The sequence below is a fragment of the Sebastes fasciatus genome, chromosome 6, assembly GCF_043250625.1.
Source record: "Sebastes fasciatus isolate fSebFas1 chromosome 6, fSebFas1.pri, whole genome shotgun sequence".
Classification (NCBI taxonomy): domain Eukaryota; kingdom Metazoa; phylum Chordata; class Actinopteri; order Perciformes; family Sebastidae; genus Sebastes; species Sebastes fasciatus.
This window is the reverse complement of record NC_133800.1, coordinates 17,705,216-17,717,302: the sequence shown is the minus strand read 5'-3', so window position 1 is coordinate 17,717,302 and position 12,087 is coordinate 17,705,216. Positions and strand designations below refer to the sequence as shown.

The 12,087-nt window shown below is 40.0% G+C and overlaps 1 protein-coding gene across 1 annotated transcript; it reads left to right on the top strand.

The window, feature by feature from the left end:
- The first annotated feature begins 4,456 nt into the window (after nt 1-4,456).
- On the top strand, nt 4,457-11,068 carry slc14a2 (solute carrier family 14 member 2). Its single transcript, XM_074638118.1, has 10 exons — nt 4,457-4,560; nt 5,827-5,892; nt 6,017-6,200; nt 7,234-7,423; nt 7,678-7,806; nt 8,210-8,402; nt 8,706-8,853; nt 9,678-9,812; nt 9,994-10,043; nt 10,136-11,068. The coding sequence occupies exons 1-10, from the start codon at nt 4,537-4,539 to the stop codon at nt 10,556-10,558; spliced, it is 1,542 nt and encodes a 513-aa protein (XP_074494219.1). The 5' UTR covers nt 4,457-4,536; the 3' UTR covers nt 10,559-11,068.
- Nucleotides 11,069-12,087: the final 1,019 nt, after the last annotated feature.

Below are 12,087 nucleotides of genomic sequence, written 5' to 3'. Positions count from 1 at the left end.
GTTGCATTAATGTGTAAAAATATGTTACCAAGACCAAACTGGTCTCTTCTTAACACACATTTTAATGTCGTCTAAACCAGTGTTTCCCAAACTTTTTTTCTGGGGTTAAAAATGACAAACCATCGCGACCCAGTTCACAATAATCCTTATCTAAAATTCTGCATCACCTTGTATTATCTTGAATAGGTAAACCAGTCATGTTGAAGAGATATACGTTTGCTAAATTGAATAAATGCATTTAGGCAGAGTTAACAGACTATCTCATTCATTTAATTTCCTCCCTTCAAATAAGTAATATACATTTAGGCGGAGTTAACAGGCTCTTTTTTTCCTCTCATCAGTTAAACAAACCTAATGTACGCTAGCCTTTCATATTAGAGTCAATGTTATAAGTAGGCTCCAATTATCAGAACAATACAAACATTCAGGCTCCCTCATGTGGCTCAAAGGTGTACTGCAGATATACATCTTAAATAAAAGACTATGGAAGAAATTCTGCTAATTTATTCGGCGACCCTAATGCTGAAATGGCGTTCCATACATGTCTATGTTGTTTACCGGACACACACACCACTCCGTAATACTGAAGCAGTAAAACGTGACGCCTCATCAGTGTGTCAAGAGTTTCTACACCTGTCTCCAGGTAGACAGGTGTACATCAGTAAAACACGAAGGTTGAAGTCTGGTTCATTCAATAACTGCCTCGGGTGACTGGACTGACATGATAAACTGCCTGTCACTCAACAGCTTCCATAAATGACATAAAGACTTTAAATATCCGTTTCTTTAGGAGCTTTGATGTTTGTATTTATCAGAATAGAGAAAGAGCTCACTGTTTAAAGAGCATTTTCACTGAGCAGTGTTTACATGAAGTACTAGAAGTAACACTGGTGTAGTTGGTGTGGCCTAAAACTATTTCAGGATTTGATGAAGGACAAACAACAATGCTGTTTTTTCTTCTTTCCTCTTATAATGAGTCTGAAAAAATTGTTGGAAATCTCTTTCAGGCTACTCCTCTTCCTTCTTCGATGCGATGACTAGATGTCTGCAGGAGCAATCAATGCTGCTCATCAGCTCTGTAACTATACTGTAATTGTGTTTAACGACTATATAAATGCTAAAGGAACAAACATACTGTACCCCTCTGCGCTCGCATTATGCATCTGTACGTGTATGTGTGCGTGCATGTGTGTGTCTGCTGTTTATGATAATGTGACTTTGATATCATGTGATGATGATAATTTAGTGCAACAGAATAAATATTTACAGATGTCTATGAGTTGTAAGCAGTTCCACCAAAGAGAGCCACCATAAATGTCAAGTCCAATAGGGGGAGGGGGGAATATGCAATATAAAATAGCAGACAACAGCAACAACAGCACCTAGCAGGAGTCTAGGGCTCCAGTTTGTTCAGGTTCTTTAAAATCCAGGGGATGGGTCACTGAGACGGTACAAAAGAACAGTTGAAGTAAAAATGCATTTATACTCTAAAATATAGCATAAAAACAAGTCTGTCCAAACAGTGAAAACAGGACGCTAACACCAAAGTTCAGCACAGTTCTCTTCCATAAAATGTGTCTGTACGAACAGGAAGTTAAAAAGAATGAAGGCCGAGCACAATAAGGAGGGAAAAGGAGGGAATATAGAAGTCCAACTAAACAGAGGGGGGATAAATATTTTAAAAATTGTGCTGTTCCCCTTTAAGTTACTCCTTAAGCACTGATTTCAGTGAGGTCCAGGACGAGACATTCACCAGGGTCTGGCAGTAACACTGATATCTGAAGCGCGTGATCTGTTGGCCAGTTCCCCCGTAATATTAGCCTGGACCACCCCTCTGACCCCCCTAACTGTGGCAAATATTTACGTACATTTTTCACCCCCGATTTATCCCCACATAGAGGAAATTGTCATAGCAATGATAAAATGTACATTAGCACTGAATGAGTAATATTGTGTTTATTGTTATATGCATACCATTAATAGGGGTGTAACGATACATCGATCCGGATCGATGTATCGTTACAATGATGGACGATCCAATATCATGAATGCAAAGTGAAAACATCAATAAATGTATCGTCATCTTTAAGTTTGCCTTTATTTTGAAATTCCCATAGGCACGTCTGTGTCATCATTTCTGTCCAAGCGCACCTCCTTCCTACAGAGCTCAGAAATAAAATTGACAAATCATATTTTAGTTGCTTTTTGTGAGTTGATATAAATGTAACTGATTGTGTTAAATGGGCGTATGATATCGTCTCATATCGATCGCAGGCCCCTGAATTGAATCAAATCCAAATCATATTGTGGCAGACTTTGTGATAACAGCAAATATTGTATCGTTGTCTAAAGAACTGATATAATATTGTATCGTGATAAAACTAGTGATCGACACCCCTAATCGTTAGTCTTTTGGAGAACCAAACCTATGGAGGTTGTAAATGGACTGCACTTATATAGCACTTTTTTAGTCTTAGCAACCACTCAAAATGCTTTACAACACAAGCCAGTATTCATCCATTCAAACTGACACATTCATACACTGGTGGCAAAGGCTACCATACAAGGTGTCACCTGCTCATCAGGAGTGATAAACATTCACACGCACACTCACAGAAATTTAGGGTTCAGTGTCTTGCCCAAGGACACTTCGACATGTAGACTGCAGGGCTGGGGATCGAACCATCAACCTTCCGATTAGTGGATGACCCCTCTACCTCCTGAGGTATGTAATAGTTGTGCTTAATTTTTTTTGTACCCCTAAAATCTCATGTGGCCCCAGCCTGGCCCCCCATTTGAAATGTTCTTTGGCAGGAGGGTCCGTGTTATAAAGACCTACGTCTGGTGTATGAAATGTCCGTAGGTTATCCCCACTGTGTTGCATTTTTATAAACTATGATAATCTGGTCACATCTCTCGCCCGCATCCACGTGCTGCCTCACCGTCACACGATAGACTACAAAGACCAAGCAGGATAGCGATGTGCTATCGATTCACCTCACACACACAAACTTTCACTTCACACAAACAAGTGGCTCTGTCTCACATACTCTACTGCGGTATCTTCATTCATCACATTCTTTCGTAGCACATCCGACATACGTACAACCCAGCCCTGCACAAACACACCTGAATAACAGTTACCTTATGTAAGCCACTAGCTGACTGGACTGAACTCTATCCAAGGGTCTGTCTGACAATCTGTTCCAGTTAAAAAAAATGCCATTCAAAATGCTACACCCACGGACCAATAGGCCAATACTTGTGCAACCTGGCAAAACACCTAATTGCTTGATTGTCAACTCATCAATCAGGATGCAACACTATGAAAAAACACAGGTGAGTACTTGTTTACAACAGCAATGGATAGCAACATCGGCGCAAGATTGAAGTTGTGATTGGTCAATATATTCATGTACTTCACACTAACAATATCTCTGAAAAAAAACTATCCCAGACTATATTATTAAAAAGTAGAATGTTTTAGATTGAGCACAGCAGTGTGTAACTGGTTCAAACAGAGTCAGATCGTATGAACTGTGTGTGCGCCATACGGTGACAAAATTGTTATTTTATAAATTATAGTGAAGTTTTGAATGAAGCATTTCATTTTGCAAAAAGATCTGAGGTGCTATTTGTGTTTGAGAATTACTGTCACTTATTGTCAGTCAAATAACTGAGCAATGAGCAATGTGTTGATTTCAAGCAACTGGCTAGTCGTCTTAAATCCGTCGTTCCATACTCTGACTCTCTGACATTATAATCCCGTGATGAACTGTGAAACTGGTCTAACTCCCATTTTAAACTAAACGCAAACATACTAACTACTAGTAAAACGATGACAAACATTCAGTAACAAGTCAGTAAAACTGCAGTCCCGTCTGAATGCACCTGTAATGTCAGTAAATATAATCCCAGTAAATGAATCCTTTGTGATAGGCTCATGTCAGTTTCTTCTTGTACTCTCTCTCTCAGTGTCCCTAGCTGTGCAGCCCCACTGACGTCTTGTGAAAGATGCCTGTTGTTGAGTTGAGTTGCTAAATGTTTAGTTTACTATACTGACTATATGTGCGGCCTTTCCTCACATTCTCCACTGGAGTGGCCTCATAATTTACAGAAATATCCATGTTTCTCTATAGATGGACATATGGAGTTTTAACTTATTTTGAGTGGGAATAACAGTGTGTAGACCTTAATGTGGTCTTTAAGGAAACATATTTTGTATTTCAAATTGTTTGCAAATTGTGTATTTGGCAGTCCATATCCCTTTGTCCATCTCCAGCAATAATAACTTTGAACAGGATACTTTGCATTCTTGTTTGAGAGGCTAAGGTGAAATCGTACGTAAATCCTACGTAGGTGTGGCAAAGATTAGATTATTGTCTACAGAGTGTCAGAGATTCCTGAGAAAATGAAAAAAGAGGAGGGGTTTTCTCTGTGGTCTGTCTGTGGCTATAAAAGCATTCAGTGGAAGCCTCAGTAGTACAGCTTGAGAGAAGCTGGCAGCCCATGTAGCCGGTGTCTATTCTGAGACATATGCCTGGATCACACTGCACAAAGGTAGGAGCACTGGAGGACACAGTCGGACGGGAAAATGTTACTATAATGAATGTGTGCCTGTTTGATCAAATTAACTAATATTTAAAGAAGATTACAAGGTTAAGGTTAAGTTAGGTATTGTAATGGCAATTTTCATATCTGCAGTTTAACACTGTACCTTTAGACAATCTCAGGGCCTCACATGTTCAACTTCGTCACCATCGGACAGTGACCTGACATTTTAGTTCTCTGTAACGGCAAACAACAGATTGCTGAAATACTTGTTATGTCTTGTGATGCTCTGTTGTCTGCTGTGTGCTGATGCATTGATACACTTTCTATCCTTCTCTTCTTATCTTCGTGTTATGCTTTAAATGTATAAATACTGACTACTCTTTGTATTCGGGGCTCTCTTGCCACAGTCCACAACAGGTGGCTGTGCTCGTGAGTCCATCTGCAGTCCATCTGCAGATGCTTTAGTTATTAATGTATGCTTTTTTATTAAATTCACTGAAAGACAAGTTGTTACGTTGGTTTGTGTCTTGTTTTAACAGAAACTGCCACCACAGTATATTATTCCTTCATCGGAGAGCATTGATTTTGATGGATGATTAATTAAATTCAATGCCATAGTTAGTACCATAGGTACAGTATAATATGCAGTAAATAAAGCAAAAAAAAAATCATAATTTGGAATAGACAATTACCATTTCTTTAATGTAGAAATATTTTACAAAATATATGTATTTTTTATTACTTATAATAAATAGTGATCAGGGTTCAACGTTAATATTACAAGTGGGTCAGAAATCTACTTGCCCAAAGTCCATTTTTACTTGCCCCCATACAAATTGTTTTATTTATTAGTGATTATCAAATAACAATGAAGACCAAAGTAAATTGTCATGTTTAATTTTGATTTAAGTAAATTAATCTGGAGTTTCGCCCACATTCGTCACGCAACTAAACTCCTGTCTCCAGGATAATTGAAATGCTCGCTTGTGCTTCACCTCATAAACTTCGTCTTTACCTGCCATTTCCTCCCGACTGCCTGATTGGTACAGCACATGTGCATCTCTCAACAGAGATGAGAAGGAAGCGAGATGACTCACTCCTTAGCTACTTCCATCAGCGTCATTAATTTTAACTTGGCAAATGAGTTGCTAGATTTGCTAGACAGACGTGGCATTTTACTTGCCCCAGGCAAGCGGACAATCCTGACTGTTGAGCCCTGGTGATGAAAACTTTATGAGCTGCTAAGTGACGCCTTTTCTTCTCACCGCTCAGGATATTCAGAAGAATATCAACTTTTCCATTTCAGCCGACTCCTCCTTTCCTGTCACCACCGTCACTGTAAGTCAGTGTTCACAGTTTAGACATGCAGTAAAAGTTCGATACTGTGTGCATTTTTACATGCTTCAAACAGTCCTTGGAATTAAATTCTCTAATTCATTTCTGACTGTAACAGTGGCTGCAGGAGCTCCAGACCCTGATGGCACACCCTGACCATCCATCTGAGCATGACGCCTCCAAGGAGGACAAGAAGGAGAAGGACCCTGAGCAGCCAGGGCCAAGTAATCTGCAGATAGCCAGGGCCCGCTTCTTCAAGGGAGTCTCCTACACCGCTGGAGACATGAAGGTGTTTGGAAAATGGATGGAAAGTAAGTCAAATCTAATTTCTTACTGAGCAACACAAGGGCAGTACAGTATATATACTGAATACACTGATGACACTGATTTGAGTATGTTTAACAGTGCAAGTGGACCGCACAATGTCGCTGTCAAATTGTCTGTCAAAAATAAGCAAGTAACAGACAAGCATGTAAAGTATGATATCTATCTACAAACATGTACAGTATGTGCCACTGACAGGGACTCACAGGAGGTAAATAGGCCAACAATGTGCAACATGATCCCTGTGAAAACAAGATAACGTATACTAGTGCAGTGCCCATTCAAAACATGCCTGTTCAGAACGGGCCGAATGCGTGGCCTAACACACGAGGTTACTCGCAGTCAGAAACATCGGTGAAATACAATTTCCAAATAGGTGTATTAGTCGCTTGCTTTGACATAACCACTGCGCTTATAAAGTAGAGCAAGGATTTAATTACAGGAAGTATTTTGCTGGTGGTAATGTTATTAGTGTTATAAGTTATTATCAATTCTTACACCGGGGAAATACCGTCTTACTATCGGGGGAATAACACACTCGAGTCGCAGCTTACTCATGGTCACACCGGTGAAATACACTCTGGTTCGATTATGTTCCCAGTTAGCGATCTGCTCGTGTTGACTCCAGAGAAGTGAAGAAGAGTTGGGTGAACGGCCGTTCAGAACGATTGCTTGGCTCAAGGTCTTCAAATTAGCTACAGCTAGAAGTCCTATATACATTGCATGGGTTGCACTTTAAGTGTAACAATGCCTACATGTATTGTCCCTGTCAAATAAATAAAAAAATAAATAAAATGTCACTTTGTTTCAGTAGAATAACCTGTTGTCCATATAAGATATGGCCACTGTGAACTTGAACAATCATGTTGTGACACAGATATACCCGCCGCTGTCATTATTTATCTCAGTCCCAGACTGAGAGTCTGAGAAAACTAAAGCTTGCGCAACATTCACAGTGGGATCAAGCAGCTCTGGGTAAATGTCAACGCTCTCTGTCTGCTCTTTCTTTCCGTCATCCAGAGCAGTTTTTCTTGTTGCAGTTGCTGGACTGGGTTTTGCGTGGAGCCGCTCAGGTGATGTTCGTCAACAACCCTCTAAGCGGCCTCATCATTTTTGGTGGCCTCATCCTGCAGAACTACTGGTGGGCTCTCAACGGCTTCGTGGGAACACTCTTTGCCACCATTTCTGCCCTCATTCTGCAACAGAGCAGGTTTGAACAAACTGATGTTACAGATAATAAATTAAATCGTAATTAGTTAGAGAAAGTTTACTTTACAGTCCGCCGTATCTTCATTTACATTAAATCTCCATGCATTTTTGGACTCTCTATCAATCACAACAATAGGCCAGCTGAGTGTGCTGACATGAAACATGTAGTAGAAGGTGAAATAATTATGTAGGATGATTTCACACTGTTTTGTACAGCAGGAAAACATGAATTAATTCAAATAACTTTTCATTCAGGGGTGCAATAGCTGCAGGGCTGTATGGTTACAACGGCATCCTGGTGGGTCTGCTGATGGCTGTGTTCTCCAACCGAGGAGACTGGTACTGGTGGCTCCTGCTACCCAACATCTTCTTGTCCATGATGTGGTAAGCAACTACACTGACTAATGCTAAAATAATACTGTTGATTCATATCATAGGAAATGAGAGGTAGATGTAAGAAAGTAGATAAATTAACCAAAACTCAACATGTAATATGTCAAAACTGATCAGTTTACTGACAAATTGACCATATAAATGTTATGAGGTCACAGCTCAGCACTTCCCTTTGTGCTTCTAGATCCTTTATTGGCCTGATCATTGCTGATCCAGTCAGCCATAAAGCAAATCAATGATTTAATTATGTTGGTAAAGTGGAGAGTCATGCTCAAAATGTGTAACTATGAAGGTGATTGAGATATAAGCACACATTTAAATAAATATACTTAAATAATTGTGTAAGTTAAATGTGAATTAAATCTAATACTGGTGATATTGTATCGTGTTTCAGCCCGATTGTGTCCAGTGCCCTGGCATCTATCAACAGTCGCTGGGATCTGCCAGTGTTCACCCTGCCCTTCAACATCCTAGTGTGTCTCCACATGGTCGCCACCGGACACTTCAACCACCACTTCCCCCAAGTCCTCATTCAGCCTCGCACGGAGCTGCCTAACATCACCTGGGCTGAAATTGACGTAGCCAAGGTTTGTTTATGCAGGTTACTTAACACACCTCTCTGTGGGATGGTACACTGTAGACACTGTGCTCTTCAAGATCAGATACTGTGTTCTGAGGACATTTCAACATAATGCATTGTCCTACATTACATAAGTGCGTATGCAAGTGTAAGTTGTGTAGGTGCATCAAAGGAAATCAATCACAGTCTCTACAAACCCCCCACAAGAGGTCTATCAATGCATTATGAGTGGAAACCTGTGGGATGTAAATCAACCTTTGTTGTGGATCCACAGCTATGTGACCTTTTTGTCTGTATTGTACCTCTTTAGCTTTTCATGTCAGTGCCTGTGGGAGTAGGCCAAGTCTACGGCTGTGACAACCCTTGGACCGGAGGAATCTTCATTATCTCACTCTTCATCTCCTCCCCTATCACCTGCGTTCATGCTGTCCTGGGATCTACAGTGGGCATGATTTCAGGTGAGTGGACTGAACAATACCTCAGCAGGCGAATGTAAACGTCATTCTGTCTCACCTCAATGAACAACTACAAAACAACGTATTTTTGCTGCCTTACATGCTTACAGAAAGAATTCCAGCCACAATCAATATGTTCCAAGATGACCCCAAGATGAGGGTCATTATTTATCAAGATAATCCAACCTTAAACTGAATTTGACACTTCCTTGGTAGCTGTTAGAAAATTATGACTTTGATATGATACCCCCCCCCCCCCAATATCTCGATACTGAAACAATATCACGGCAAAAACCTAAAACACCAGGAAAAGTAATGGAATAATAATAATATACATTTTAATTTGAATAATTTTATAAATGTTTTATTATTAATTTAAAATGTAAAAATGTATTAATTAACTAATGCACATGGAATGCAGTAATCTGATGTCCCCTATGCTTGAGTTTATGGGATTTCTTTGATAATTAACTTCATATTTGCGTCCAGATATCCCTCATTAAACAGCATTTGATATGGCTTATTTTGTAAAACGGTGCATCAGTAACCGTTCAGTGGTACTGCAGCACGGGAGACGGTGAGAGGCTTCCAAAACAAAAACCCACAAAATGATAATAAATTCAGATGAAGTAGAAAGAGCTGTGTTGTTGTATCAAAGTTGTATTTGTGAAAAGAATGTCACTCTCTCACACACACTGCCCCGCTGTTGCACATCGACACAACTCATAGGAAGAATTGTATCGTACCATTTTTAACAGCAGGGTATTGCGATTCCTTTCTAGGAGCGGTATACCGTGTAACACTAGCTGTGATTTATCATTTTGCAGGCTTGGCTCTGGCAGCGCCTTTTGGAGACATTTACTTTGGCCTCTGGGGATACAACTGTGTGTTAGCCTGCATCGCCATCGGAGGAATGTTTTACGCGCTCACCTGGCAGGTGCACCTGCTTGCCATCACATGTGGTGAGTAGACAACCGGACGATAAAAACACTACCTACAAAAAGGAATCTAATCCAGACAGGATGATAACATGACATCTCAACATTGTCAGAGAGTGACCAGATATTTGTAATCAATGATCACACTTATCACAGCCTGCACATGAATGTCATCTCACGGTATCCCACTTCTTCTCTTCTACAGCTTTTTTCTGTGCATACCTCGGCATAGGCATTGCCAATGTCATGTCCACGGTAAGAACACATTTTCTCTCACTCCTATTTTCATGTCAGCCCATAATAAACACAAGTTACTAACAGCAACGTGATGCATCTTTCATCTACAGTTTGGTCTGCCAGCCTGCACTTGGCCTTTCTGTCTGTCTGCCCTCACTTTCCTCCTCTTAACCACGGGGACCAACAAGATCTTCAAGCTGCCGCTGGCCAAAGTCACCTACCCCGAGAAAAACCTGGTCTACTACTGGAAGATGAAGAAGCAGGAGAAAAGAGAGAAGGCTGAGAAAGAGAGGAAAGAGAGTGAGGAGCAGAAGAAGGCCCAGGAGGAAGAGGTGATACTGAACGAGAAAGAGCAACTGAGGCAAGAGATGGAAAGAATGGAAGAAAAGAGAGCAGCAAGCGATGCATCAGAGGGTACATGTGACAAGACAGGTGTCAAAGACCTTGCACCTGGGGTCAAACAGCAGGGTACAGAAGAAGAACAAGTCAGACACAATGATCTAACAGAAGTTATTCTTGGTGATTACGCTTAATACTGCATTTCCGCACAGAGTGAGAGAGAGAGGATACGCTAAGTAAGGGATAATGTACAGTGAGCCGGTCAATGTTGTGAAATAAACCCCGACAGGAGGTTTATTTCACAACAATGACCCGGCTACTTACTTAAGAAATCAATAATGTCACATGGAAACGTTCCTCCAGAATCCGACATCAGAATTGTTCCCATAGCAACGGTCTATCATACTTGTACATGGCAACGGTCTGCTGTAAAGAAATAACAGACCGTAGAACGCCGGGGTTGACCAATCAGAATTGAGTATTCAACAAAGCAGTGTTATAATAGAACTGAAATGTATGAATAATGTAAATAAGTACATCGGTAAATGTGTATCTCCCAAAATGTCAAAGTATTACTAGTCTTTTTACCTTTTCTTCTACGTGCAGGTAGCACATCTGGCACAGTAATGATTGGGTTGCAAAAACTTTGTAAAACTTTGTTTATATATGAAATGTATATTTTTTAAATAAATTATTTTCTAATAATCAGTCCATGTTGGTTTATTCAGTGTTGTCTGAAAGGACTTCATTAGTTGAATATGAAATAATTACAAATAATCTGTAAAATGTATCATTTGTTGGTATGATCAGCTATTCTACTTGTCTGAGAATTACTTGTTGTATTTAGATATGAGGCCATAAGGTCATTTGTCCAACATGCAAAGGACAGAGGAATAAATACTAGAAATCACAATAATAGTAATATAAACCAGAATGGCACTCGGAGAGCGCAGGCCAAGCGGCCCGAGTACTGCTTCTGAGCATTTTCTTGGCTCCACCTTTCCTATCACGCCCATGTGTGATGAAACCAACCTGCATGATTACTGTCACACTAGCCATCATATATCATCTCAGGTTCATTACTTACCTAGTTATTATATGTGTAATTAAATTAGACAGCACCACAAAAGAACTGTCACTTTGATGCCATTTGCAGTCATGTATTGTTTACATGGTTACGACATCTTGACACCTGGCTGTAGTTAGTCCTCACGGGTAGGGCTGTGCAGTGGAGGGTGGCACCTAACCTTTACTTTGTAATCTGGGTGTGCTTTAAATCATGGCACAGAAAGTTTTCTTCTCCAGTTATTCTAACCAAGCTGTAATGATGGGAAAGAGGCAACCAGCAAAGACCGTTTTTGGCACGTACCACAGGTGCTGGTGGCACAAAGATGGGTCTGAGTTGGTAAGACAGTTTGTAGTAGACTGTATTATAATGTACTGTAGGGTTGGAGATTTTCACAATACGATAACCATCTCAGAAAATATCACGGTATTCGGTATTACACTGTTATTATTATTATTACTATTAGTAGTAATCCTAGTAGTAGTATCAGTTACAATGACCCTTAAAGGAATGACAACAGAATTATAATAAACAGAATTATAAACCTGATAAAAAAAATAACATGTAACTATAACACGTTATATAACTAAAGCGCATTAGTTTACATGTTAGCAGCACTATAGCATATAATTAACTACTAAATTAAAAATAACATCA